This window comes from Torulaspora delbrueckii, chromosome 2 (genome assembly GCF_000243375.1).
Source record: "Torulaspora delbrueckii CBS 1146 chromosome 2, complete genome".
In the NCBI taxonomy this organism is placed as follows: domain Eukaryota; kingdom Fungi; phylum Ascomycota; class Saccharomycetes; order Saccharomycetales; family Saccharomycetaceae; genus Torulaspora; species Torulaspora delbrueckii.
In genome coordinates this window covers 527,398-555,243 of record NC_016502.1, presented here as the reverse complement: position 1 = coordinate 555,243, position 27,846 = coordinate 527,398, and the positions used below count along the sequence as shown (strand labels likewise).

The 27,846-nt window shown below is 42.0% G+C and overlaps 19 protein-coding genes across 19 annotated transcripts; 10 read left to right on the top strand and 9 right to left on the bottom strand.

The window, feature by feature from the left end:
* Positions 1-19: 19 nt before the first annotated feature.
* Positions 20-670, top strand: HTC1 (Htc1p; the record flags this gene model as incomplete). The annotated part of the gene is made up of 1 exon (XM_003679605.1): positions 20-670. One exon carries the CDS (start codon positions 20-22, stop codon positions 668-670), a length of 651 nt encoding a protein of 216 aa, XP_003679653.1.
* Positions 594-1,247, top strand: TDEL0B03120 (uncharacterized protein; the record flags this gene model as incomplete). The annotated part of the gene is made up of 1 exon (XM_003679604.1): positions 594-1,247. The coding sequence occupies one exon, from the start codon at positions 594-596 to the stop codon at positions 1,245-1,247; it is 654 nt and encodes a 217-aa protein (XP_003679652.1).
* DER1 (derlin) lies at positions 1,240-1,881 on the bottom strand (the record flags this gene model as incomplete). The annotated part of the gene is made up of 1 exon (XM_003679603.1): positions 1,240-1,881. The coding sequence occupies one exon, from the start codon at positions 1,879-1,881 to the stop codon at positions 1,240-1,242; it is 642 nt and encodes a 213-aa protein (XP_003679651.1).
* Positions 1,882-2,020: 139 nt separating this feature from the next.
* On the top strand, positions 2,021-2,989 carry BTS1 (farnesyltranstransferase; the record flags this gene model as incomplete). Its single annotated transcript, XM_003679602.1, has 1 exon — positions 2,021-2,989. One exon carries the CDS (start codon positions 2,021-2,023, stop codon positions 2,987-2,989), a length of 969 nt encoding a protein of 322 aa, XP_003679650.1.
* A 74-nt stretch (positions 2,990-3,063) lies between these two features.
* Positions 3,064-4,668, bottom strand: MUK1 (guanine nucleotide exchange factor MUK1; the record flags this gene model as incomplete). The annotated part of the gene is made up of 1 exon (XM_003679601.1): positions 3,064-4,668. One exon carries the CDS (start codon positions 4,666-4,668, stop codon positions 3,064-3,066), a length of 1,605 nt encoding a protein of 534 aa, XP_003679649.1.
* A 419-nt stretch (positions 4,669-5,087) lies between these two features.
* Positions 5,088-5,561, top strand: TDEL0B03080 (uncharacterized protein; the record flags this gene model as incomplete). Its single annotated transcript, XM_003679600.1, has 1 exon — positions 5,088-5,561. One exon carries the CDS (start codon positions 5,088-5,090, stop codon positions 5,559-5,561), a length of 474 nt encoding a protein of 157 aa, XP_003679648.1.
* Positions 5,562-5,648: 87 nt separating this feature from the next.
* On the bottom strand, positions 5,649-7,342 carry BEM1 (phosphatidylinositol-3-phosphate-binding protein BEM1; the record flags this gene model as incomplete). Its single annotated transcript, XM_003679599.1, has 2 exons — positions 5,649-7,265; positions 7,334-7,342. The coding sequence occupies 2 exons, from the start codon at positions 7,340-7,342 to the stop codon at positions 5,649-5,651; spliced, it is 1,626 nt and encodes a 541-aa protein (XP_003679647.1).
* Positions 7,343-7,673: 331 nt separating this feature from the next.
* Positions 7,674-9,878, bottom strand: UBP16 (putative ubiquitin-specific protease UBP16; the record flags this gene model as incomplete). The annotated part of the gene is made up of 1 exon (XM_003679598.1): positions 7,674-9,878. One exon carries the CDS (start codon positions 9,876-9,878, stop codon positions 7,674-7,676), a length of 2,205 nt encoding a protein of 734 aa, XP_003679646.1.
* Positions 9,879-10,055: 177 nt separating this feature from the next.
* Positions 10,056-11,414, bottom strand: KTR4 (putative mannosyltransferase; the record flags this gene model as incomplete). Its single annotated transcript, XM_003679597.1, has 1 exon — positions 10,056-11,414. One exon carries the CDS (start codon positions 11,412-11,414, stop codon positions 10,056-10,058), a length of 1,359 nt encoding a protein of 452 aa, XP_003679645.1.
* Positions 11,415-11,624: 210 nt separating this feature from the next.
* YTA6 (putative AAA family ATPase YTA6) lies at positions 11,625-13,868 on the bottom strand (the record flags this gene model as incomplete). Its single annotated transcript, XM_003679596.1, has 1 exon — positions 11,625-13,868. The coding sequence occupies one exon, from the start codon at positions 13,866-13,868 to the stop codon at positions 11,625-11,627; it is 2,244 nt and encodes a 747-aa protein (XP_003679644.1).
* A 226-nt stretch (positions 13,869-14,094) lies between these two features.
* Positions 14,095-16,650, bottom strand: GCR1 (transcription regulator GCR1; the record flags this gene model as incomplete). Its single annotated transcript, XM_003679595.1, has 1 exon — positions 14,095-16,650. One exon carries the CDS (start codon positions 16,648-16,650, stop codon positions 14,095-14,097), a length of 2,556 nt encoding a protein of 851 aa, XP_003679643.1.
* Positions 16,651-17,901: 1,251 nt separating this feature from the next.
* TAF5 (chromatin modification protein) lies at positions 17,902-20,397 on the top strand (the record flags this gene model as incomplete). Its single annotated transcript, XM_003679594.1, has 1 exon — positions 17,902-20,397. One exon carries the CDS (start codon positions 17,902-17,904, stop codon positions 20,395-20,397), a length of 2,496 nt encoding a protein of 831 aa, XP_003679642.1.
* Positions 20,398-20,450: 53 nt separating this feature from the next.
* Positions 20,451-21,293, bottom strand: GPI2 (phosphatidylinositol N-acetylglucosaminyltransferase; the record flags this gene model as incomplete). The annotated part of the gene is made up of 1 exon (XM_003679593.1): positions 20,451-21,293. One exon carries the CDS (start codon positions 21,291-21,293, stop codon positions 20,451-20,453), a length of 843 nt encoding a protein of 280 aa, XP_003679641.1.
* A 120-nt stretch (positions 21,294-21,413) lies between these two features.
* Positions 21,414-22,253, top strand: TDEL0B03000 (DUF5315 domain-containing protein; the record flags this gene model as incomplete). The annotated part of the gene is made up of 1 exon (XM_003679592.1): positions 21,414-22,253. The coding sequence occupies one exon, from the start codon at positions 21,414-21,416 to the stop codon at positions 22,251-22,253; it is 840 nt and encodes a 279-aa protein (XP_003679640.1).
* A 336-nt stretch (positions 22,254-22,589) lies between these two features.
* PGI1 (glucose-6-phosphate isomerase) lies at positions 22,590-24,257 on the top strand (the record flags this gene model as incomplete). The annotated part of the gene is made up of 1 exon (XM_003679591.1): positions 22,590-24,257. One exon carries the CDS (start codon positions 22,590-22,592, stop codon positions 24,255-24,257), a length of 1,668 nt encoding a protein of 555 aa, XP_003679639.1.
* Positions 24,258-24,421: 164 nt separating this feature from the next.
* Positions 24,422-25,660, top strand: MSI1 (Msi1p; the record flags this gene model as incomplete). Its single annotated transcript, XM_003679590.1, has 1 exon — positions 24,422-25,660. The coding sequence occupies one exon, from the start codon at positions 24,422-24,424 to the stop codon at positions 25,658-25,660; it is 1,239 nt and encodes a 412-aa protein (XP_003679638.1).
* Positions 25,661-25,855: 195 nt separating this feature from the next.
* ATP4 (F1F0 ATP synthase subunit 4) lies at positions 25,856-26,566 on the top strand (the record flags this gene model as incomplete). Its single annotated transcript, XM_003679589.1, has 1 exon — positions 25,856-26,566. The coding sequence occupies one exon, from the start codon at positions 25,856-25,858 to the stop codon at positions 26,564-26,566; it is 711 nt and encodes a 236-aa protein (XP_003679637.1).
* Positions 26,567-26,742: 176 nt separating this feature from the next.
* AIM4 (Aim4p) lies at positions 26,743-26,961 on the bottom strand (the record flags this gene model as incomplete). The annotated part of the gene is made up of 1 exon (XM_003679588.1): positions 26,743-26,961. The coding sequence occupies one exon, from the start codon at positions 26,959-26,961 to the stop codon at positions 26,743-26,745; it is 219 nt and encodes a 72-aa protein (XP_003679636.1).
* A 124-nt stretch (positions 26,962-27,085) lies between these two features.
* MED8 (RNA polymerase II mediator complex subunit MED8) lies at positions 27,086-27,742 on the top strand (the record flags this gene model as incomplete). Its single annotated transcript, XM_003679587.1, has 1 exon — positions 27,086-27,742. One exon carries the CDS (start codon positions 27,086-27,088, stop codon positions 27,740-27,742), a length of 657 nt encoding a protein of 218 aa, XP_003679635.1.
* Positions 27,743-27,846: the final 104 nt, after the last annotated feature.

Genomic DNA, 27,846 nt, shown 5'->3' with positions numbered 1-27,846 from the left:
CACTAAGAAAGCATCAACGATGGATTGGGATCGAGCTAAGCAATTAATTAGATCTGGGCAACTAGGTCTATTGGTCAGGAGTAACGAGTGTACTAGGCGGTATAGGGAGCATAAGAAATCTCTTGGTAAAGTTGATGTCTCGAGTTTTGTTCTGAACAAGTTGCAATGGTCAGAGCAGAACCTTGAGTACTTGAATGAACAAAAATTCAAGACAAAACATGAGAAAATCGAAGCTGCATTGAGTGATCGATCTCTATACAAATTGACTAAGAATGATTACCCCTACGATTTCCCGTCAAATATTCATCATTTACTAATTTGGTCCAAAATCATTCTGCCGTTATATGAAGATGACACTGACGGAGCCAAACAAGTCCCTGAGACTCACGATCGTATCGAGGAGTTTCTCAGAATGAATCTACAAGATAATTTTCAGATTCCACCTGCTGATTACTGTTGGTTTGTTAATTATTCCTCTTTGCAGAGCATTAAAAAAATTTCACATATTCACTTACTGATAAGAACAGACAATACAGAACTCATCGAAGATAAGATTTTGGGTCAACCGGGGTTGGAACCATTGCCTAAGTTAGATGGAACTGAGGAAACGGAAAAAGGTACAGTACCAAACGGAGACAAGGCCGAAAAGGCTATTGAGGTCGACAACTGAATCGGTACCACGCACTAAGAGGTCTTATACAGTAAAACCATTACAAAGACCTGGTTTCAGAGGTGAAGAGTGCGAGTGGAATTCTTCAAGAGATGTCTTGTCATATAGAGAAGCTCAAAAGAATTTGCAGAGACTAACAAAATTACAAAATGACCTGTACTATAGCGACCTGAAAATACCGCAGCTCTTGGGCCCCACAAAGGAATGTAGATTGTTCAGATTACCAGATGATATAAAAAACTTCAAAAAAATTACTGAGGATCTGACGCTATTGATCAACAACATAGAGTCTGTGAATCAACCTGTTTTCACGAAACAGCTGCCTTCACCGCATGACTTCACAAATCATCCTTCTTCCATGCAAAGTTTGGCAAAATTGTATCACATAGATATCAGGGATATCTCTGATAGACTTACCAATAAGAAATATTCGTCCCGAACCGAGATTCAGTCGATTAGTAGGAAACTAGAGAAGCCTCTCCTAAAAGGAAGAGATACTTCTTTAGAATGGCCTTCTAAACCGCGGAAAAGAGATGGAAAGCACAACAAATTTGGAAGTGTTTCATTATTTACCTGATAGGTCTTGCTCTGCGATCAATCCACCAATCGTATGGTGTCTTACAGAGATCAACTCCATATATCTTATTAATAGTATCATCCAAATAGCACAATATATGACCAGGAACGAAGTTCATTGCCACTTGTAACCAGCTTCTCTTTAGTACAAATAGCATGAAGGCGTTCATGTATAGTGGGATCATTAGCGGTGACACTTCAAATCCCAGCATCCGAAAGTGCTCACCTTCAATGTTCCTGCGAACTTGATAGTATACCAAGTTCTCATGCAAGATGACTCCCAGGGATGAGGCTGGTTGCTCCATGCTACTCATGACAATAATGCAAGCCAATGTCAGTATCACGATCCAACAATACCTTCTTTTCGAATTGAATGAGTTCTCCAGCACAGTAAGGTGATTGATACTCATATAGATATTGAACATCAGTGCCCAATCTAGTTCACCATAGTCGAAGAGCGAGTATAAAATCCTCCCATACTGACCTTTTTTGAATACTAGATCAAAATTGTAGATCTTCTTTGAGGGGTCCACAGCGTACGTACTGGTTAAAAGCGAAAGACCAACGCAACCGATAGCCCATAACTTGGTCACTAGTGGAACACTGCCGACAATATTCAGTAATACGGCATCCATGACAGTTAGAATGGTTGATTCATTGACCTAGCCCTGAAACTTCTCAAGTTAAACGTAATCAAAGCGAAAAATGTTCGTTTAGTAAAGACGAAAAGTGATCTACAAACCACTTCGAGCCTAGCAACAAGATATACAAGTGATGGACGTGGTGAAACGGCTTATTTCTGAACCGCCGTTATGGAACGATGATGACCAGCGTGCTATTTTACAACCTTATGATCATATTGCTTCAAAACCCGGTAAGAACTTCCGATCAAAGTTGATCAGTGTGTTCAACTTGATTTACAGGATTCCAGATGCTAAGATCGAACTAGTGGCTAGTATGGTAGAAATTCTACACAACGCCAGTCTGCTTATCGATGATATTGAGGACAACTCAGAGATGAGACGTGGTTTAACTGCTTCCCACCTCATATTTGGTTCCCCAATGACAATAAATACTGCAAACTACATGTACTTCCGAGCCATGGAGATATTACAGGACATTGCAGGTGCGGACAAGCTGCTATTGAAGGATCTCATGATTATTTTCAATGAGGAAATGATCAATCTGCATAGAGGCCAAGGTCTCGATATTTACTGGAGGGATAGTCTACCAAATATTATACCCGACGACCAGATGTATTTCAATATGGTGATGAATAAGACAGGCGGTTTATTCAGACTTACAGTCAAGATTATGGAGAGGTTGACAGATGAAAAACTGGATTTTTCTCTGATTCCCTTCAGTAACCTCCTGGGAATCATTTATCAATTAAGAGATGATTATAAGAATTTGCTTGATAAGCAGATGATCGCTAACAAGGGTTTAGCAGAAGATATATCTGAGGGAAAACTTTCATTTCCAATTATTCACGGCCTGCGATATGGCCAACAGCATAATGATGTTTTTTTACTAGATATTCTGAAACTACGGACAACAGACATTCCATTAAAATATAAGGCCATCGATTATTTACAAAATACTAGTAAATCAATGGACTTCACAAGGAATGCTATCGATGAACTCACAACGTTGGCTAAACAAGGAGGCTACATCCCGGTCGAAAGCCATGCTGATGCATCCAGCCAATTGCTTTACGTGGTAGATTACCTTGCCAAAATTTGACTCATGACAAGAGAAAGATTCTTGCTTGTAATACTGTGCATTTCCAATTAGCTAGGTTAATGAATATGTAGAGCTCAACCAACCAATTTCTGGTAAATTTCAAATATTTCTTTCATCTCTGAGACCGTCAATTCATCGAAGTCTCGGTCTTTGAATTTCTTCACCGAAGTAGACATTGTATTGTTGTTTGCCATGGGGGTGCCACATGCTTTTCTTTCATTCTCAAGTGAGAACTGGGAAGAAGATCTAGGAAGAGGCACCGGCTGCAATGTGGCAGGTGGTGTGTACGACCGTATTTTGCCAAATATATTTCTAAGCGACGAGTCGAACGCGGTCCTGAGACTGTCGTAAGATCTCATGACCTCTGGATGGTGGACTTCCTGTAAACCATTAGTTATGTTATGATTATTGGCGTAAGTGTCATGTTTTGATTGATCTGGCAAAGTGATTTTGCTGCTGATAGGGCTTTCAAGCAACTTTAGTTCACTGGATGCTAACTTGCCCTGTAATTCAGGCGGAAAATCATTAATCGTGAGGCCTTCGACAAAGACCAAGGCCGCTTCTAGATTGGTTAATGCAAATAGTTCCTTTTGAACCAATTTTTTCTTATACCTAAACAGCCTGATAAATTCTGTGTTCAAGAAGATATCCCTTGGGCATACTTTGACCATGTAGTATATTATCAGTGATAGAAATTCGTCATTTGACATCTCATGCGAGTACATCATCGATTGATGCACCTTGAGCAGCAAATCAACTTTTTCGCTAGGTGCTACTGAGTTATAGGCAAGGTCATATAGGACTTCTTGAATTTCTTCAAAACGGTTTAGATCGGCATTTTCATGTAGTCCCAAAAACTTCACCAGATCAATTCTACCATCACTCGAGATCTTTGAGATGACTTGCATTTTCTCGGAGAGCATTTTATCATACTCACCATACTCGGGACTGTTCCTAAATAAGTTGGAGACTCTAAAGTTGTCTCTACCATTGATCCTCTTGTGGCGCTCGTCTCTTGATGGCGATGGCACTGATGTACCAACTCTTGAAATTCGTTGAAATACATCACGCTCGCATAGTTCCATGAATCTCTCTACTTTTAAGTTATTCAGCTCATTCATCTTTAATTGTCTGTTAATTTCTTCTGATGACAACATTGGTGTCACATTATTCGAATCCGTACTGAGCAAGGAAGAAGATCTTCTATCTCTTTTGAAAGAGCTTCCACTACTGCTCCTGCTTCGAGCAAAAATCCCACTTAAGCCACTACTGAGTGTTTCCCTAGCCGATAGGAACGTTGGCTGGCTAGTGCTAGGTGCATTTACCAGATAGTTAAATGAAGATCTATCAAACTTTGTGTAGAAGCTTTGGAATAATGACGACAATTGCAGAATGTTTAAAGGCTTAACATATTTCGGTTGCTTCAGATCATTTATGAAGACATCGATCAGTTTAGATAACTCCGGTGGCAGATCTTCAATCGCATTGACCTCCTGGACAATTTCCTCCTTCGTCAACTCAACATTTGATCCTGAAGCTGGACTACCTGTATCTTGCAGATCTTCCGTGGGTGAGGCCTGCTGCACCCTATATGATTCCCTAATCGATTGCGACAAATCGAACTTCGTATTTGTAATTGGAGGAGTGTGAAGAGCCTTCATCTCTTCCTTCATGTTCATAATAATATTCTGCTGGGCTCTGAACCTGCCAATTGGAAATATATAGTTTCTCTTGCCTTGACTCTTTAGGCCATCTCGTTTGGCTGTGCGTGCTGTCACCTGAATTTTGATCTTTGCGAGCTTGATATTTCAGAACTTTAACTGAAATTTGTGACACAAACTATTTTAAGTCGTTGGAAGCTCCATTCCAACCTCTAAGCTTTCCAGAGATCGATTGACTGAGCTAAGTTGTTGTGTGCTTGCCTTTACAAGGAGGATTGAGTGTGTTTGTAACAATCACATTGCTGGAAATTTCTAGAGCTCACCTTGCTGATAAATGGATCCGATCTTTCTACCAAATGAATTGATTGATATTCTTAACGCAGTTTAAAGTTTCAGTTCCTAAATTTGTTAATATAGAAATCATTGGCTTCTATGCTATGTCAATTCAATCCAAATTCAAGATCAAGAGACCTCATAGCCCCGACCATATTGGAATTCATAATTACAAGAAGCAAAGACTTCTTTTTGATTTAGAGAATCTGAGCCTTCACGATGACAAGAATCTGCAGCGACAACAGCAATTGCATAACAGCCGTCGAAATCCACACCGCTCCGACGATTCATCGGTAGACGATATTTACATCCCATACGCGACAAGCAGTCACCCACTGAAGCTTTTGCAGAATGATAGCTCTGTTTTAAGAAATTCTGACTTGGTATACGCCAAGCTGAAAAAACTCGCGAGAGATGAAGCCCTGCAAATGATAAAATGGGTCGATATGAAGCATCTTGTATACACTCAATGGTTTCAATGGTTTCAGGCACACCTTGTAGGCGAAGGCTTTGGAAACACCATTTTTGGCTCCAGAAGCAGTTGCGATATGGATGGCGACATTTATATGGATGAGTGATAGTATGGATACATTTCTTGGGCTAATTATGTATGATATATACCAAGAAACTGAAGAATGTCTTATTTCGATGAATATCAAGCGCTATCAAGCATCATAGACTGATATCTTCGATTTTGCCTGGATGATTTGTGCCACTTGAGCATCTGTTTTAACTTCTGTTTCACCATCGGCTTGCTTAACTTGTAATACAAAGTTGTCAACATCAATTCTTGGCGCGATCTTACTGTGCAATTCGGCGAAAGTTATATTGCTGTTCAACATAAGTGCGAAAATATCATCTTTGTAGTAAAATTTGATTTTTGTGGGTTTCAATGCAGGCGGTAGTGTGCTAGGAGGCCTCGAATGAGGCTTCGACTTTGACAAGGAAAGTTCAGAGAGTTTTTCGTAAAGCTTTAAGTCTTCACCTGTGAGTGTGCTATCTTCACTTGGACGTGTAGGATGTGAAGCATTGCCTGGGCCACCAAGAACTGCGGTATCACCATCTCTATCACTACCACTGTAATGAGCAACGTTGACTTCGTGATCATATCCATTATTCCTCAAACTGAACAGTGATCTGACCATATCTGAATGGGCTATATAGTCCGGAAGCATGATAAGGTCCTTTACGTAGATGTTCAAATCTTCTTTTCTCTTCTTTGTGATTGTGTCGGTAACGTACGGTACAGGTCCCGGGATGTATGGCATAATACGCTTTGTCCACTGGCCGTGGGCATCCCGCAGCTTACCTGACTCTGCAGGGAAATTATCCAGCAACCTAACTTGAAGATCGTAAAAGTCCTGGTAAAACCGTTTCAATTTTCTTAGTTTCCCCGTTGACATCAAGCAGTGGACTTCAAACCAGTATTTTTCATCTTCCAAGCCAAACGACTCTACAGATGCCTTCGTAATCATTCCGGACTCAAAGATTGTTGATGTCTGGTGCACAGAGGGCGGAGCCGCAGACTGATGCTCCACAGAGCCCAAACTAATATTACTAGCTTTATATTTGGCAATATTGCCCTTCCATTCTTGCACAGTAGGTAAGTTCACTGAATTGATATCTTCCCTAACGTCGTTTCCAGTGGCATAGCCAGATGCTATGTCAACGATACTGACAAATGCCACGGGCACCAAACCAGGTCCTCCTAATCTACCAATTGGCTTAGCAATGAACCATTCATAATTATGATGCGCACAAATGAAAAGGTTTTCTCCGGCGTAAGCGGTTAGCTCATCGGACTTTTCAGCTTGGAAGTCATACAGGACTATCGCATAAAGAGTGCCCATCTTTGACTGGTCATGACTACTGCGTCGGCTGACTATGCTCCCGTTTCGAGAATGCGGCCTTGTTTTGTCTATAACTTCAAAATAACTCTTAGGTACCATACCTTGCTTCCCACTTGATGGATTTGATGCTAGAAACCAATCTTTCTCCTCATTGACTACATAGAAAAACTCTCCCTCTGAGAATGAAAGCTCCTTGGTACTTTGTGCTTGATAATTGTGAAGAGATTTAATAGCCATGTCTGGAGATGATAGGTTTCTGGAACCATTCCGGGATATGGCGGTAGAATGATGGGATGAGTGTGAAGCTTTTCGTATGGGGACTGTTCTAATATGCTGAATTCCATGAGATCCACCTTGAGAAGGAGATGAGATATCAGCAGACGTTATCCTGCTGCTTTTACCATTGCTATCCCTCTTCGAAAGTTTAAAATTCTGAATAAAATAGTAATGTTAGTAATGGATTTCTGGGTGGGAATCAATAAATGTACTTTATGGCATACTTTTAACATAGTAGGGAAACTGGTGTGAATTCACTGGGGGGGTTTTACTCTTCTCTTGTTCGGTGACTTCAAACTCGCTGAAACTTGAAAGACAACCCGCTTGTTATTTATTAATACAACGCTATTATTAGCTTCAGTAAGGTGTACTTCGAAGGAAGGTAAACAGTCCAAACAACAGTTGTGTACCCTTATAGCTCGGTCATCAGTGAAGTATGACAGCCGTCCTGACACTTTTCTATAGAGGTTTGAACCTCACATTCTTAAACGCGAGTCACGAGACGAAATAATTTATAAAGACTCTCTATATTCAAGATTTATTGAAGATTAATTCAAATGTTGTTCAACTTGTCAAAAGCTCATAGTAGAGCATGTAGACATATCTCATCTCGCCGAGAACCTGGTCAACCTTGGCCTCTTTCACTTCTGCGTCCGATATACGCCAGTATGGATATTTCGAGACACTCTTGATCTTCTTGAGGATGCGCTGGTCACCGAGAACTGCATCTGCATCACTCGCACTAGTCGTCCCAACATTCGATTCAGAGGAGGTGAGATGTGAGGATTGGGAGTCAATAGATGTGGTTCTTCCCATTTGCGTGGACGAGATGCTCCCAGCTCTGCTTCTGCCGTAATCGCTGGTAGCGATACTGCCTGCCCGACTGCGCGCTATGCTCGCTGGACTCTTGATATCCAATGGGGGCTCTTCTCCGCTCATCGTGCCCTTTCTCGATAGGAAGCCTGTGATCTTTTTGATCGTCGATGGCTTTCTGCTAGGTTTGGAGCCTTCTGAGCCGCTAATAACGTAGTCCTCCTCGGAGTTGTGAATACTGCTATTACTACTGTTCGATCTCGTTGGCAAAGCAGCTGCGTTCAGCGTGAAATTGCCATCCCCGATATAGTCTTGTGGATCTGCCTGTTTCTGAGTTCCGTTAGGCTCCTTTGATTGTTCTGGCGTGATCAAAGATTTGTCAATTGTGGGCGACCTGTTAATCACTGTCTTGGTTGTGGTATCCTTAACAAAATCAGGCTTGTGTCTGTAACATTCGTAGTGACCTTGAGAATGTGACCCGGAATGTGCCACTATGGCTTTAAGTTTATAGGAGATGGGGTTAATTCCCACACATTTGTTATGACGAATCACTTGCTCTCGAGATTCTAGGATTTCGTCAAATGCCACACCACACGAGTTCCTTTGATAGGAAATACCATCGAACATCGAACGGGATAAATGCATGACCAACGTCTTTGGAGATTCCACGACAACAGTCTTCTTAACAATCGTGGATTTCAAATCTGCACCGACAATACCATCCTTGTTGTAGGAATTAATGTATGAAGTTAGCTCATCTGAGAGTTCATCATTAATGGCCATATCCGGTAATGCATCTTCCAAAGTCTTCAGAATCCTTTTCTCTTCTTGTGTACATTTCGCGTAACCACGACCCTTTTCATAGTTAACTATTGTCGAGACCTTACATGTGAGGCATGAGTAGCCCTCTATGGTATCCGTTTGGTTGTCCGACACCATGTCAGATAGCTTGGCTGACATAGCCTGAGGAACAGTAAGTGGGTAGATGATGAACGGATGGATATTAACTTTGGAAGAATTTGTACATTTCATGCATACCAGATGGTCTGCTAGTTGACCACCGAAGGGCAACTCGGGAATGCTGACATTTATATCATTATTCTTCACAAACTTTCTCAATTTCATATTCTCCTTTTGCAAGGTCTCCAGAATGACTTGAGTCAGCTCATGAGCATCATTTTGGCCCGTGGAGATCTTCGCATTGAATATTATCTCGAGGACACGAAGTAGAGGCCACACAGAGATATGTCTAGACGATGTAATAGTTTCTTGAAGTTGCGAAAGCATACTAGCTAGACTCTGATGCATCAGGATTCTTGGAATCTTAGGTTCAGTCGTCTCATCATCTGTTTCCTCACTATTTTCTTCCTCCTCATTCAACGAATGTTGGGCAGTGGACAAAGCAGGAGTATGATCGCCGTGAGTAGGTTCATCTTGCAAAGTACTAACTGAAGTAGAAGATTTGCTCTTTTGAACCGCAGAAGAGACTAACCCGTCCAAACTCTGATGATTGTCTATAGGATTGGAGTCCACCTCAAGTTTAGGAGTAAGTATCCCATGATCCAAATATTGAGTACCACGAGAAGCCTGCTTATCATCTGTATCGTCATTAATCAAAACTACAGCATCAGAAACCTGATGCAGAAACTCGTTCAAGTACGAGGTCAGTCCCGGCAAAGAAGCTAACGCTTGCACCGAACAATTGGCAAAACAGTCGTTCCGGTTGTTGATAAGCCCCGTAGTATATTTATCAACTCTCTTAGAACTACTGGAAAACATTTTTGATCCAAATATAAGCTTAGTGATAGTTGGGGTTAGCACGTAAAGCGAAAGTGCCACCAGTGCTCCGTATGACAATTGACGGAGAATTCTACTATTACTACTCGAAAACCGATGCAGCCACTGGCTATTGACGTTAGATCCCGAATCTGTTAGGAAATAAATCACTTTGGGCATAAAAGGGTCTTTCGACAATGCCTTTCAATGTATGTTAAATCTTATCTCGGTGCGTTTTTTTTTCAACAACCCAGTTCAGCTCCGAAATATCTCCACAAGATGGTTGAAGAATAGGCCTCATAGCCCCAATTGAAAGTGTATATAGAGGGTTATGTAAAGAACAAAAAACCGTTGCAATCAATAAACTTCAAGTTCTTGCTTACTCATGATATGCTCAATCCACACTGGTAGGCAGTTTTCCTTCTCTAAGGCGGGCCATGGGGAAAAAGAGCCTGGTTTACAATTACCATTGCATCTATGGGAGTTAGCGGGGCACTTGGGACAGTTTGTGTAGGGGAAATGTTGATACCCAATGTCTCGAAACCAGTGGATTCTGGATTTATCGGCAAAAAGTGCTAAAGCCAAGCTTCTGACTGGTGCATCGCCCCATCTTTCATAGTAGAAACCCTTCTGATCTTCCAAGTAACTCATAAAATCTTCGTAAGGTTTTGATCGCAGGAAGTCCAGGTTAATTATCTCGAAATTCGTCCAGAAATGACAAGTGGAATATCCGCCTGTGATCTCGTAATTGTCTGGTTTCTGTACGTTGTCCTTGATCCATTCGTAAGATCCTCTTTCGTGCAAATACTGAGGATTCTTCTTGACAAAATTCATCGTCGAGCTCCAGAGTGTTCTGACCGATTCAGGGCTATCATAGAGGTTCAACACGAATCCATAGATTTTGTCGTTATCTTCCATAAATTGGAAAACGTCGTAATCAATTTTGCAGTAGAAATTCACATTAGGTTCTAAACGCCAAATGTATTTGTATTCTTGTAATAAAGGGTGATGGTAAAAAGTTTTAGAGTAGAAACGACACATGTTGTGATAGGATACCTTTTCCACATCTTGTATCCCACCCAGTTCTTCCATTTTTGTTTTAAAAATGTCTCGATCTATGGAGTCTGGCATATCCCAAAGTTCCGAAGCAATCTTACCAAAATTGATCTTACGACCTTTCGGCAACAGTCTAATTAATTCATCTTTGAACTGGTCAGAAAATTCTTCGTCGTTCAAGAAGGTATAAGGATACTTGAATTGTCCATTGAACTGTTCTTCTAATTGCTGTACTGAACTGATAACGTCTGCAATGTCCTCGTTTCTAGCCAAACAGAGTATGGTTGCCATGGCTTTGCCCGCTCTGGGATCATTAAGCCGCACTAAGTCACCAGTTTTAGGCTCTGTGATCGGTACTTTGAGCGTATCAGATAATAACTGCTTCCTCTTACTGAGAATGCTATCATAGTCTATCTGTGTTGAATCAGCTTCATTAGAGACAAGCGGTTTTTCCATTTTGTCCATCAATGACCTTTGCGTTTCCTCAGATTCCAACGAGCCGCCCTCAGTATCCCCTGTTCGGTCCTGCGACCACATCAAGCTGTCGATACTACTTCCATATCCAGGTCCAGTGCTATATAGAGCAACCAGCGCTATCACCAAGAGAGCAATTCCCAATTTGATGACTCTTCTAGCAGCAGACCTTGTGAAATAAACCATTTAATCGAAGCCACGAGATCAAGGTAACTAACTAGCTCATATGTGGAATCGCTGAAGATCAATTGATAGACCTTATCACTCGAGCAGCTTATTCATCTGGTTGTTTCTTCAATTCATCAGCCTCGCCGACCCCCATGTCCTTGAAATTTGCGCATTCTTGAAAGAAGCCTAGAATACAACTAAAGTTCTATAATTATAAAAATCAAGTTATTATGCTCCAGTACTACCAAAGCCGGCCGCCCAATCTTGATACTGTTGCAAAGAAGTTGGTGACACGCTTTTTTTAACAGTCTGCAATGCTTTCTCGAAGTCCTTGACCATCACACCTCTGATATTGCTGAACTCCGCATTCATCAAATTATCGCCAAGATCTCTTATAGGTTCCATTGCTGCCTCCTTGGCTAACGCTGTTATGTCAGAACCGGAAAATCCTTCGCACATTCCTGCTATTACCTCGTAGTCTGTCTCTGAAAGCTTATTTTGCTGCTTTGACATTAGTTTCTTCAAATGATAAAGCCTGGTCTCATACTCGGGCAATGGAATGTACAATCTCCTCGAAAATCTTCTTCTGGCGGCTTCGTCAATTGCCCAAGGTAAATTCGTTGCGGCTAAAACAAGGACTCTTGCATCTGTAGCCGAATCTTTATTATCTTGTGCAGTTGCGCTTGACAAAGCAGACCACTGGATTAGTAGTTCTGTCTTGATTCTTCTCGATGATTCATTCTCATTATCTGACCTCGCAGTTAATAGAGAATCAATCTCATCTATGAAAATGATAGACGGTGCTAGTCGTTTTGCCATGTAAAAGAGTGCTTTGACCAGCTTTTCTGACTCACCGAGATATTTCGAAAGAAGAGAGGATGCACTGATACTGAAAAACGTCGAGTTCGATTCTGTGGCCACGGCTTTGGCAATCATAGTCTTACCTGTACCTGGAGGGCCGAATAAGAGCATACCTCTAATCGGCTCTCTCAGACCTCTGAACAAATCAGGTCTTAAAAATGGATAAACTACGGTCTCCTTTAGCGAGTTCTTGGCCCTAGTCAACCCTGCTATATCATCCCAGTGAACTTTTTCATCCATTACTAGAATTTCATTTTTGATTTGTTCACATTCATGTGCATCTACCCCACGAAGGGTTTCCATAACTTTATTGATCCGTCTTTCCATTGGAGATAGCGAACTCTCATCTGAACCGGCACCAGGTGTGCTTTCTCTCTCCACTTCAGGAGGCGGAGTGGGTGACCTTGATGGCGGTGATCTCGAAGATGACGGATTAGATTTTGGAATTGTCTGCGATCGTCTAGGCAATCCGGTTTCCCTTCTAGCCGCGTTCTTCGTCTCCGCACTGTTTGAATTTCTGGATGCCTCCCCAGCCACACTGGGTTTCTTCGGCTGCTTTATCTGCTGTCGGTGTAGCACCGGCTTGACATAATCATACTTCCTTCTTATCGTTGGACTTGTTAGGCTCTGAGCACCCTGTACAGGCGAATTATTACTCTTTCTCACGGTGAAGGATGCTGGACGTTGAACACGCAAATCTTCCTGCTGCGAGTGCGACCATGCCAGTTGTGCAGCTCTTCCTATGTCTTGCATATCTAATGATTTTCGTTGTGGCTCGATAACATTGGCCTCTAGAGATCGGCGGGCTGAGGGCCTGATATCTAGTGACCTCCTACCATTAACGGCCAAATTATGCCTATCGGAATTATTAGATCTAGCACCTCTAGAAACGAGCTGATTCGGCTTCGTTGAAGGGGGACTCATAACTTTTTTGTCTTTCTCCTGGCGCCTTCTCCGCTCTTCTTCGTCGGCTCGCCTTTGTCTTTTCCTCTCTTCCTGTAGCTTTGAATTAAGCTCCTGCTCAACCTGTTCTTTTACCATCACTTCGATCATCTTTTCTCTTTGAGCTTTAGCCTCCTCATCACGCTTTTGTTCCTCTTCTCGCCTTCTCGTTTCGTCTTCTAGCCTAGCCTTTCTTATCCTCTCTGCTGCTTCAATGGCAGCCTGTTCTTCATGATTATCGATGGATTTGCCTTTCTTACTGTAACTTCTCCATATTCCGGATAAGCCCAGTCCCTTTCCATGCGAGCCATGTTCTTGCTTCTCCAACACCTTCAATCTATTACGACAGTCCTTTCTCGCTAGTCTAATATCCTCATTCAAGATTTGTAGGTCTTCAACTCTGTTCTGTAATTCAGAGTTTCCATTGGTGGAGTTTGATAGGCCTTCTTTACATTTGAAATATCGCTCTATTTTGTAAAGACCCTCATTTAGATACTTGAGCAAATCATCCAACAGCTTATAGGTCTTGTTCAAATTATGAGAGTTTGGAGTCTGTTTGACTTTCTGTTGTTGGTAGTTCTCTAATTGATTGGCAACAATTGCTTGTAGAAGTTCCAGTGATTGCAACAGGGTGAAATTGGACGGTATGGAAAACTTCTCGACCGGCATTATTTACCGATTGAAGAGATTGGTTCAATGCTTTTCACCTTTGTCTCGTAAGAAGCACCGTAGATGCCTAAATGTTGTATGAGTTTTAGCTCTTTCTTCCATGTGTTTTCTCTAACTCCCTTTCTTTCGATAGGTATACCGCCTGAACAAAAAATTAAAATTACAACAAAAGCGTTTATTTACATACTCTATACTGTCATAACTATCACATTGGCACCTAAATGAACTAACCATTTTCTTTCATATGTTGCCGTTTACAATACTTCACCTTTTCTTCCTCTGTCATGGACCTGACAGTCCAATTGTCGAAATCACTAAAGATGCAAATTTCCTTGTTCTCCTTGGTCAAATTCTTGAAATAAACAGAAATCGAATTGAGAGTCAGTCCACTATTGATTCTGAACTTTTCAAGGTCTCCAACTAAGACTTTTCTAATTTCTTCTCTTGGCTGATCTGGATTGGTGAATCTCCCAAGCTTAATGCCTCTGTCACATTCGTTTTCGATGTAATCCATGATAATTCTTCTAGTCGGAAAAAAATGGGAATCTTCACTCACCTTCCAGCGTCTCCAACCGTAGTCATCTATCAAATTTTTTATAGATGGTTTGCCATTCAAACCAATGTACCATTCTGTGTAAAGATCCCATACTGTCTTATTATCCCTTGACAGCTTATACTTAATGTGTTTATTGGGCCCAATTTTCTCACCATTTTGGGGGTTCTTCTTCGAGTTAGAGTCCCTTTCAGACCTTGGTGAAGAAGATTTATCATCATTGGACAACGAACCTTGGTCGTCCTTGTTTCCAGTCTGATTGGCACTATCAATCAGGCCAGACACCGATGTTGGTGATTCTGCAGCCGCAGCTGTTGCCTGACTTCCTTCAGAAGTCGAATCGCCTTCCATATTTTCTGGCCCATCTTTCGCTGGATTAGCTGAAGCCGATCCCGACAAATCTTCCTCGATGACATTTTGAGTGGTGAAAGACGCACCAGGATTGGCGGGTATTGTTTGAGCCGCTGCAGAAGGTGATTCTGGCACAGGAAAAGTGGGCGGAGTAGCAAAGCGTGAGGATAATCTTGCGGCATTGTTTGGAATTGCTCCTTGATTTTGCAAATTCGAATACTTGGGACTACCAATTGATTTGGAAAGCAGAGAGTCCAAAGCTGTCTGCGAAGGAGTTGGTTTATCGTCATACCTAAAACGCTTTGGGAATGGCGAATCTGGATTCGTTGGACCTACAGTTGCTGGTCCCGGCGACGGTGAAAAAGGGCCTAGTCCACTTGCGGGTGCAGAAGTTGGCAGAGGCAACTTTCTCTTCAAGGTTGAATCCTGTGATTGTGCACTAGTTAGTTGTTGTGGGACTTGAGACGTGAGCATCGACGGAATAGGGTTACTCAACGATGGAAACATGTTGGTAGGAGCAGTAAATGGAGTATCAGCCTGCTGAAACTGTTGTGGTTGCTGCTGCTGTTGCTGTAATTGTTGTTGTTGTTGTAATTGTTGTTGCTGCTGTCGTAGTTGCAGTTGCAATTGTTGTAGTTGAATTTGCGGCTGCTGCTGCTGCTGCTGCTGCTGTTGTTGTTGTTGTTGTTGTTGTTGCTTTTGCGATTCTTCGATAGTATGGACCAAATTGCTGAGCATTGAAAGATTCAGTGAATTTTTGTCTAACAATATTAATCCATTTTTATCAGTGACCTGACTATTGTTTACGTCGCTCCCAGAAGTAGATTGCGAAGAACCAGACAGCAGCTGCCTTTGTAATTGTAAAATTTGGTCACACATAGACTGAACGGAACTCAATTCCGACTTAAGATTTGTGATTTGCTGACTCAGTCGAATATTTTCAGTTGTCAATCTCCTGGACAACTCTAAAAATCGTGTATCATTATTGTTCAATACATTATTAGTCTCACTGTCATTATTTCCGTAGATATTTTCTCCTACCATCCGTGCCTTGAAATGTTCATTTTTGAATAGATCTGGTATGAATTTCGCCACAAACGAGACTATGTTCGGTAGTAAATTGGGATGGGTGTGGAGGTATCTGAGATCCTGAATTATGGTGATCGCGAAAAACTCAAATAGTTCGACGAAGGAATTTAATTTATAGTTCGTCCTGTCGATAAACAGCATATCCTGCTTCAAAGGCGATAGCCACGGGAAAATCAAATTGATTAACTCCTGCGAAGGATTGAAAAGCTGCGACCTGGAAACTTTTTGGGTATTCATCAATGAGTTCGCAGCGCTATTCACACCATTTGCACCAGTGTTGTTTATGGATATAAAATTGGGATCCAGTAATGGAATATTGTCAAAATTCTCAATTGTAATTGGCGGGTTTGGATGACTCCATCGTATCACAAAATAGATCGCCAATGCGAAAATGGGACATCTCGAAATATCCTCATCTCTAGAAATTGTATTGAAATACTCATAAGGCTTTATGGATGTATTTTCATTTAATTTTCTCAGCGTAATCGAATCCGGATATGTCTGGTCCACAATTAAATCCACAATTTTCAAAGACGATAATCCACTGAAGTCAACTTTGTAATAAATCTGCAGGATATACTGGGATATAAGGTGGAAATTAGAGCTGATATTGGTGTTACTGATACGAGCTTGCTGATCCTGTTTGGTCAAAAAAAAATGTAACTGGTTAGAAATATTATTATTGATATTGTTAGGATGGGATGAAAAATAAGAAGATGTTGGTGGATTCGATGGAGCTGTCAAGGTCGCCAAATTGGCCCCTTGGTTCGGGAGACTCAAATTAATCATATTATGTTAGAAAATAACCTCAAGCATCGCTCCATAAGATTCCCCGTACCCTCTCGATGGGGAGCTTTTTTTTTTCACTTCAAACAGATCTTCTCACTTTCCCAAAGAACAAACTGCAGCATACCATTTTATATTATTTGACATTAATTTACCATTCATCGGTTGAGAGTAGCACCACGATTCGATATTACTGGAACCTCGTCCCTCGGTGTGTAGATGCGTCTGGTTCTCCTAATTATTGATGGCCGGAGAATGTCGTGCAATCTGGCTACCACTTTCACTTAAGGCCTACAAATTTCGCAACTAAACGACTCACACAGTAATAATAAAATCACTTACAATGCTTAATTGCAATTGGCCCTCTCCTCGTTACTGTCTTTTCCAGGTATTCACACGGCAATTAGTAGGAAACACTTGATCAATATACAAGAAGCCCATCAAAAGTATCTTAAAGTTACTTCATCCTAATTGTTTTCACCACATCAAATAGGAGAATCCCGGTGTCTGGGCGGATAAACCGTGCTTTACAGGTTTTTCCTATTCTTCCGTCGCGGAAAAACTAGCTGATTCGGAGAATTGCGGGGATGGCGGATTATCTTTAGATTAGTGGAAGCCGCGAATTTTTCCGGGAAAAAGGGGACATTGCTGTTACCCGACATTAAGAGACGGTCTTTTGTGTCACCAACACTGGGAATTTAACCGCCCAACTCATTACCATCACTATTCATCAGCAATGAGAATGTTAGTCAGGAGGAGAGGCTAGTTCACCTAAGCTCGGCAATCAGACATACTCACGGATTAGTTAGAAGGTGACTTCGAAGACATGATGATCATTCGAACATAGCCGCCAATGCGCTTCAGATGGTGTGAGAAAAAAATGATCTTACCATCGGCATCATTTTTCTGATAGTCTTCCAGAATACGGAGGGTGGTGGGAAGAAGTTCTGGCTTGTGATTTTGCCCCGTGACTGCGGTCATGACTGAGCGAAGCGACAGACAGGTATGAATAAGCACAATGATCAATGACACCGCTATTGTAACGAAATCTCGGATATGTCAGACTTCGGTGAACTTTGCAAGGCTGTTTAGTGGCTTGAACGCACTTTATTGTGGTTGATAGGTCAAATTTGGTTATACGTCTGAAATGATCTGGGTATTCGCGCTTCTTTGAATTGAACTCGTCACAACAAGCACTTTTATCAAGGTAGTTCAGTAAGACTTGCTCACTGACATCGGAACCCGAAGAGACTAATGGCTCAAAACAATACAAGGCAACCCCAGCAGCAGTCTTCGCCTTCTTCTTCTGCGTCCCAGACGCCTTCTTCTTCAGGTGCTGGACAGTCTGCAAGAACAAATGCCAATGCGCCGCCATCGTCCCAAGGCCAAGGTGCAAGGCCTAGCGGGCCCTTCTCTGCATCTGATTTGAATCGGATTGTCCTTGAATACCTCAATAAGAAGGGCTACCATCGTACAGAAGCCATGTTGAGGGCTGAGAGCGGACGTACGTTGACTCCACAGAATAAGCAGTCGCCTGCTAACACTAAGACAGGGAAGTTACCGGATCCAAGCACGATGCCACCAAATGCTGATAAAAATGCAAGGCCAGTAAGCAATCCTGTCTCTTTACCTACCAAGAGGGATGTTGACGATCAATCTGTGGTCTCTAGTGAGCAGCTGAGGGAAACCACTTCTCCAGAAAATTACATCAGAGCATATTCGATGTTGAGAAATTGGACAGACTCTTCACTCGAATTCTACAAGCCAGAGCTTCTCTATATCATCTACCCTATTTTCATCTATCTCTTCTTGAGTTTGGTACCAAAGAGCCCGGTTCACGCTCGAAGATTTTTTGACAGGTTTTCACCGGATTTCAGGATTAGCCACGGTTCAGAAATTAATAGGCTATTCAGTGTTAATTCAACTGATCATATTAAGGAAAATGAAGTGGCGAATGCTTTCCAAACTAATCGGTATCGAGTCACTATATCCAGAACAACATTGAATCTGTTACTATATTTCTTAAACGAAAATGAGAGTGTTGGCGGTTCGTTGATAATTAGTATAATCAACCAACACTTGGAGCCAAATATTGTTGAAACTGTCACTTCTAAGGAAACTCTGGCGGACGGTATAAAACTTATAGATTCAGAAAATGGTAAATCAAATGGAGGATCTGAGATTAACTCCACACCGGTCAAGCTTGGACCTTTTCCCAAAGAGGAGGAGTTCACGAAGGAAGTTGAGACGGAGTTGAAGATCAAAGATGACCAAGAAAGAAGGCAGAGGCAACAGGATGGCTCTTCAACAGAAGGTAGAACACTATTGGGAGAATACAAGGCGATGAATAATGAACCATACAGCGAGGCAGCAGCTGCTGATGCAATCGAATCTGTTCCTCCAACATCAGATGTTAAAGAAGAAGCAAATGAGTCTAGTGATTTGAAAAATGATCAGGAAGATGAAAAAAACCATAATGAAACAGTAGTTTCACCACCGGCGGCAAAACTGGAAGACAAGAAACAACAAAATCAGCTTGCCAAAGGCGCCGCAGCTGTATCGGAACCTCAAGACGCAATGATGGAATCACCTTCGATTAGTTCTCTCCCATTGCCAACGAAAACATCTCTCGATATCAAACTTGAAATTCAAAAGGTCAAAGAGTCCAGAGATGCCATAAAGCTAGATGATCTACAACTAGCACTACCAAGTGTCTGCATGTATACATTCCACAACACTGATAGAGATATGACCAGTCTTGAATTCAGCGATGATTGTAGGTTGGCGGCAGCTGGTTTCCAGGACAGTCAAATTAAAATTTTCTCACTGGATGGTTCCTCATTGAACAGCAAACTCACTGAAAGTAACAAAAAAACTAACAAACTGCTGAATAATGACGAGTCAACATCCACTTTGATCGGCCATAGTGGTACTGTATACTCCACAAGTTTCAGTCCCGACAACAGGTACTTGGTGTCAGGATCTGAGGACAAGACTGTCAGATTGTGGTCCATGGACACTCATACATCCCTGGTTAGCTATAAAGGACATAATCACCCTGTTTGGGATGTGGAATTCTCGCCCTTAGGTCACTATTTCGCTACTGCATCTCACGATCACACTGCAAGACTGTGGTCGTGCGACCACATTTATCCATTGAGAATATTTGCTGGGCATTTAAACGATGTCGATTGTGTCTCTTTCCATCCCAACGGTTGCTATCTGTTCACCGGTTCAAGCGATAAAACCTGTAGGATGTGGGATATTACGACGGGTGATTCAGTGAGGTTATTTCTTGGGTTGACTGCCCCAGTCATGTCCACCAGTGTCTCTCCCGATGGAAGGTGGCTATCAACCGGTAGTGAAGATGGTGTTATAAATGTTTGGGATATTGGGACTGGTAAAAGACTGAAACAGATGCGTGGACACGGTAAGAATGCTATTTATTCCCTATCCTATAATAAAGAAGGCAATGTACTGATAAGTGGTGGAGCTGATCATTCTGTTAGAGTGTGGGACTTGAAAAAGGCAACCACAGAGTCTGGTGCCGAACCAGAAGAGCCGTTTGTTGGATATCTAGGTGACGTTACGACTTCAATCAATCAAGACATCAAGGAGTACGGGCGTAGAAGAACGGTGATACCAACAAATGACTTAGTAGCTTCATTTTACACTAAAAAAACGCCTGTTTTCAAAGTGAAATTTACTAGAAGTAATCTGGCTCTTGCCGGTGGTGCTTATAGAGATTAAAGAAAAGGTCATTAGTATGAGCTTTATACTGAGAAATATGCATTGTAATTCTATCATTCCAAAATGGGTTTCTGTGCCTCCCAGACTCTTGATAAAGTCGATTCGTAACCCCTGTAATATGTCTGCCAATACACAAACCATTGAGGTAGGAGGAAGATGTAGAATATAGCCCAAGCACCCAAAAGTAAGGTATACGTCCAGTCCAACTTTGTTGTCACGAAACCATATACGCAAATATGGGTGAAGATTGACATGTACTTATTTGATAGCCGCACGAAGTTTGGAAGAATGATATTCATCTGTATGCAACCTAGCAGGAAGCAAAACACATGCGTAGTAGAATCCAGTCTTGATGCTAATACTGTGACAATTGCCAGCAGTAAGTTCGTGGAAACGTTGAGAGGTGGACTGTCAATAGAAGTCGACATGGAGTTCAAATAGGCCACAGTGAGCCAAAATGCAAAAGTCCAAATAGAATCAGACGCAGTGGTCTTGGACAGAGATTTGAGTACTGGCGATAAAGTAAGCATAGCAAATGTGATAACCAATGACGATTTCAAATTCAATATCCTTCTGTTGTCGGAAGCTGCGCTGGTAAGACACAATGCAATGATGGTCATCCCTACAGTGAGTGGTATGGGATCAACCTTATACTGGTGAATGAATGTGAACGATATGTAAATGAAAAACGTGTTCAAAGCTTTGCAGTAGAAATTGAACAAGTTATCTCGTATTTCCTTTACCGAGGATGAGCTTGAAGGCTTGGCATTTTTACCTTTGTATCGCAGCTTAGTTATAAGTTCAATAAAATCCGGGTCTGTATAGTTATCTGGATAATCCTGTTCAATCCATAGCAGCCTCTTCCATGGCTCTTTCACGGAATTTTGATGCTCCATCTATTCTGTTCACTTTTCAGTTTCTAGTGAAGTACTTTAAAGATCAAGACTTCGCTTTTCCGAAGACCTTAAAGTAATGACAACAACAAAGCGATGATAATAAAATTGGCAAAGTAAATTATGTCCAGATCCGTATTTGCCAATGTCAATAAAGTGACTACCAACGACGAAGAAGAAGAATTCCCATCATCAGGACCTACGCGCTATATTGCAAGAACAATTCCTACCAACACACCATTCTTTAACTCCTCAAATCAGAGAAACCAGGATCGATATAACAGAACGAATCAAAAGGAACTACGGAACCCTACACTCACTGCCCCTACCTTTAAAACATCCCAGGGCCTACCATCCGCAGCGGCAGAGAAACCAGGTGAGTTTAGCAACGACTTTGATGAGGAACCCGAGTACCAAGACGCCAGCGAATATATCTCGCCAGATACTTTCAGAACAGAAAGTGAAGATTTAGAAGTCCATGGTCCAGACCACTACGGTCGTCTTGAAGCAGAGCCCACCAGAGATAGCCAGGACCGTCTGTGGACAGAGATCGATGCCCTAGACGATGTCAAACGGCTGGCCCAAGAAGTCAACCTCTATGATGGTTTTCCTCCAGGTTTCGAAGAACAATTGGTCAAGATTAGAGAATCACACGCTCATCTCCTCAAGGCGATGAGGGACCGAAATGCAAGAATCGAAGAAGAAAGACGCCATGAGATTACTAGCCCAGGAGATTCTCATGTCAACAGTAATGATCATCTTAACAGACACACTACGGGGAGCTTCAGCCGCATTATCAGCAACGCTACGGCAGGCGCAGATACGGCCACCGCTGGAGGCACACCAATTGCAGAGAAACAGTCCCATAATATAGACAGAGATTACATGGGACCCATAGTACAGGCAAACGAGGATAGATACGTTCAAGAGATGATTGACAATATCAAGTCAATACGTATGTGAGATTCTCTTCAATTCGGGCTTCCACTAGGCCTCGGAAAAATCAAATAGTGGAAGCCCGAGCGATTTACAGGAAGCTCAATGCCAGGGGCATCGAAAGAATTGAACAAGGTGATACGATTCGAAGTCTGCAAAGTCAGAGAACACGTTTGCAAGGTCAACACCTGTTGCAGGATGTGCTCTGATCGTATATAAAAGTTTTGGCAAACTGAAAGATTATCCCTGGGAAAAGAGGTTGCATTCAATTTGGATAATTACTTCTAATTTCTTCTTGAATTTTGTTTTCCAAAGTTTGGTTGGTCTTTGATATACAAGCACAGCTGAAGATCGATAGATAAAATGGCTTCTCAAAACACTTTTTCCGACTTTAAATTGGCCACTGAATTGCCAGCTTGGTCTAAATTGCAACAATTGCATGACACTCAAGGTGAAAAAATTTCTGTCAAGGAAGAATTCGCCAAGGACCCAAAGCGTTTTGAAAAATACTCTAGAACTTTCAACAACTACGATGGTTCCAAGATTTTGTTCGATTTCTCCAAGAACTTGGTTAACGATGAAATTTTGTCTGCATTGATCGAATTGGCCAAGGAAGCCAAGGTTGCTGATTTGAGAGATGCTATGTTCGCTGGTGAACACATTAACTTCACTGAAGACCGTGCTGTGTACCACGTTGCTTTGAGAAACAGATCTGATAAGGTTATGAAGGTCGATGGTAAGAACGTTGCTCCAGAAGTCGATTCGGTTCTAGAACACATGAAGGAATTCAGTGAACAAGTCCGTTCTGGTGAATGGAAGGGTTACACCGGTAAGAAAATCACTGACATTGTCAACATTGGTATTGGTGGTTCCGATTTGGGTCCAGTTATGGTCACCGAGGCTTTGAAGCACTACGCTTCTGACATCAAGGCTTACTTCGTCTCTAACATTGATGGTACTCACATTGCTGAGACTTTGAAGGTTGTTAACCCAGAGACTACTTTGTTTTTGATTGCTTCCAAGACCTTCACCACTGCAGAGACTATCACCAACGCTAACACCGCCAAGAACTGGTTCTTGTCCAAGACCGGAAACGATCCAGCTAACATTGCTAAGCATTTCGTTGCCTTGTCTACCAACGAAACTGAAGTTGCCAAGTTCGGTATTGACACAAAGAACATGTTCGGTTTTGAAAACTGGGTCGGTGGTCGTTACTCCGTCTGGTCTGCTATTGGTTTGTCCGTGGCTCTATACATCGGTTACGACAACTTTGAGGCCTTCTTGAAGGGTGCTGAAGCCGTTGACCAACATTTCACTCAAACTCCATTGGAAGACAACATTCCATTGTTGGGTGGTTTGTTGTCTGTCTGGTACAACAACTTCTTCGACGCTCAAACTCACTTGGTTGCTCCATTCGACCAATACTTGCACAGATTCCCAGCTTACTTGCAACAACTATCGATGGAATCTAACGGTAAGTCTGTCACCAGAGGTAACGTTTTCTCAAACTACTCCACCGGTTCCATCCTATTTGGTGAACCAGCCACCAACGCTCAACACTCTTTCTTCCAATTGGTCCACCAAGGTACCAAGATCATCCCAGCTGATTTCATCTTGGCTGCTCAATCTCACAACCCAATTGAGAACAACTTGCACCAAAAGATGTTGGCCTCCAACTACTTTGCTCAAGCTGAAGCTTTGATGGTCGGTAAGGATGAACAGCAAGTTAAAGCTGAAGGTGCCACTGGCGGTCTAGTACCACACAAGGTCTTTTCCGGTAACAGACCAACCACTTCTATCTTGGCTCAAAAGATTACTCCAGCTACCTTGGGTGCTTTGATTGCTTACTACGAGCACGTTACTTTCACTGAAGGTGCCATCTGGAACATCAACTCTTTCGACCAATGGGGTGTTGAATTGGGTAAGGTCTTGGCTAAGGTTATCGGTAAGGAACTAGACAACTCTAGCAAGATCGAAGCTCACGATGCTTCCACCAACGGTTTGATCAACCAATTCAAGCAATGGTTGTAAGTCTAGGAGTATTTCGAACTATAGGATATGATTTTTACATAATATACAATTGAAAATGAATAGCTAGCATGGCCAAATACTGGTTGACATCTTGATGCTTGAAAGATTTACGCGCCTGAAAAATCACCTGTCGAGTTTAAAACATCAACTGGATCATTGCTAAGATGGATGACGAACCTGCTATTGACTATGCCATCAGTAATGAGAGACAGCAGCGTTACTCAAACTGGAAGAAGAACACCAAATTGCTTTACGATTATTTGAATACCAATAGTGCAAAATGGCCCTCACTAACTTGCGAATTCTTCCCCGATCTAGATACCACAACAGATTCGCATAGACTGCTGTTATCTTCCTTCACATCATCACAATTGCCAGAGGATGAGAGCATATACATCTCTAGGATATCAACGTTGAAGCACCTTCACTGGTCATCGCTGAACAACTTCGATATGGATGAGATGGAGTTTAAACCTGAAAACTCTACAAAGTTACCGCCTAGAAACCTGACAGATGACATTTCAATTAGAATCCCTAGTGGCGATAGTAATAGAGCTCGCTATCTCCCGCAGAATCCCGATGTGATCTCTGCTGCTTCTTCCGATGGATCAATATACATATTTGATAGAACCAAGCACAATAGCACAATCAGTCGATCAACGACTTCTAGGCCTTATGAGATCAAACTTGAGGTAGCTCCACAAGTAGAATTGATGGATTCACCAAACGAAGTAGTTTCTTTGGACTGGAACAAGAGAAAGGAAGGAATTCTGGCATCTTGCCACTCACGCGGTCAATTGCTCGTGTGGGACATCTCCCAATATTTGCATTCTAACCCAACGATCCAAACGCCCATATGCTCCATCGATGATTTCGATCCTCAAGGTGCAAACGATATTACATGGATGCCATCCCATGATTCATTGCTTGCCGCCTGTGGTGAATCCAATACGGTCGCCATATATGACACGAGATCCAAGAGTCAGGTTTCTAAGATACAACCCGGTCTACATAATGGAGGGATCAACTCGTGTGATTTCAACGCCCATAACGACTATCTACTCGCGTCGGCAGACAGTATTGGTACTGTCCACATGTGGGATATAAGAAAACTCGATCAAGATCCAATTCAGTCAGTATCACATGGCAGTTCAATTTCTACAGTCAAGTGGAACCCCAACGTAGCCACTATAATAGCAGTGGCAGGCCAAGAGGACGGCCTTGTCAAGCTCTGGGACGCATCGAACGGTCAATTGATCTTCACTCACGGCGGACACATGCTGGGAGTAAACGACATTGCATGGAATGCCCACGACCCATGGCTGATGTGTTCAGTCTCGAACGACAATTCAATTCACCTATGGAGACCTTCATCACACTTGGTAGAACCACAGAATAGCTGAATATATTAGTATTTAACCGTATTATTATTGTTTTCACGTGACTTAAAGCCAATCAACTTTACGAAAAGCCTTTAAACCCATTTTTTTAACAGAGGACGAACTCAAGGAAGTTACGGGAAACTACATACAACTAGTTGAACAACTCAATTGCTAGTTCTATTGATTGGTAGACGCCCAGGACCCTAGGAATTGAAAATGAGTTTCCGTGCTTTAACCGTGAAGGCCTCCGCTAGACCTATGATGGCTCTTGCAGCTCGTCAGGCCCCAATTGGGTTGCGTTACATGTCTACTCCTGCTCCTCAGGAACCAAAGGCTAAAGCTAATTCCATCATTGATGCTTTGCCAGGTAACAGCATCTTGTCCAAGACTGGTATCCTCGGTACTTCTGCTGCTGCTGCCATTTATGCGATCTCTAATGAACTATACGTGATCAACGATGAAAGTATCCTACTGGCTACTTTCTTGGGTTTCTCCTACATCGTTGTCAAGTTCTTGGCTCCAGGTTACAAGGAATGGGCTGATGCTAGAGTCAAGAAAGTTCACGATATCTTGAATGCTTCTAGAACTAAGCACGTTGATGCCGTCAAGGATAGAATTACTTCTGTTTCCGAATTGCAAAACGTTCAGGATATCACTAAGGTCTTGTTTGAAGTCTCCAAGGAAACTGTCCAGTTGGAAGCTGAAGCTTTTGAATTGAAGCAAAAGGTTGATTTGGCTCACGAGGCTAAGGCTGTCCTAGATTCATGGGTCAGATACGAAGCTTCTGTGCGTCAAATGCAACAAAAACAATTGACTGAATCTGTTTTGGCTAAGGTTAAGGCTGAATTGGCTAACCCAAAGTTCCAGGACAAAGTTTTGCAACAATCTGTTGGCGAAGTTGAACAATTGTTTGCCAAGTTGAAATAGACCTCAGCTTGGTTTTGCATAATAGATAAATGAACTTGTCTCCGACGAACCGGTCCATTCAATTTGGATCGGTTTCATGAATTAGATATTCCAAACTCTCACAATATATGTGCCTAGGTGGTTTTTATAAGTAGAAAAGAAAGAAATTTCAGTAAGAATGCTTATCTTCTATATAACTATGTGGTTGGCCTTGGTATATTACCAAGTCCAGCCAAATGTCGCTCAATGGTCTCATTCTTACGAGTGAATGTGGCCGGATTGTAAGGTATATTCTTGAATCCTGGAGGTGCTTCACCAGTTCTATTCCAGTCAGGGTCATAAAATATGCTCTTCGCACCTAGCTCATTGGCCCTTGATTTTTCTTCTTCGCCTAGTCCCTGCGGTTCTTGTTCCATTAAGCTCTTGTACTTCTCTTTTGTTGATTTAAGTTAGCCCGATGACTTGATTAATTGTTCAACTTTATAAAGAGAGACAAACGGACAGCTTTTCGACCGATAACGATAACAGCCCATTCAACACATGGCATTCCAAGAGGATTTCAAGCCCGATTATAGCGGTGTGCCCAGTCAGGCATTGGATGCTGTAAGAATGCGATCCGCACAACTGACGCATTCTTTAAGAAGGCTACGAGATGAATTAGCTAAGGCCGAATTACCACAATGGTACTCCTTACAATCGCAATTGAATGTTACTTTGTCACAATTGATGTCTTTAACCTCTAATATGCAACATTTCCAAGACGTTTTGGACTCAACAGTGGTCTATCCGCTACCGAACTTCCCCACAACATCTCATGAAGGTCTTCTGACAACTTTGCTCAGAAAGAGAAATATTCCAGAAGTTGATGAGTGGATAAAGTCAGCCAGGGAAGCCTCTGATTTGGATACCGGCTCACTAGATATTAAAGATATTACAAAATCATTGAATGATGACAAAGAAATCTCCAAATGGGCACTCGAGACTTTTGTTGAAGAGTTCGAAAAACATAATTATAAGGGCTTCCACACCAGGCAGGACAATGGACCAGTTGATGATATAGAGATGGAAGGTCTGCCGGCCGGAAAGAACCCAGTGAAGCCATTCGATGTTGAAGATGTCCTCCGTTATACATACAAGGGAGAAATAACGGGTGAGGAACAGACTCAAGAGAATGATGCAGCTATGGTCATTGATTGATTGCACTTTTTGCTAATCGTATATACAGGAAGTGCATTTCTTTGAAGTACAATACCCGGTTGTCTATAAAGAACGAAGGTTAAAAAACCGAACCATTTTATTCC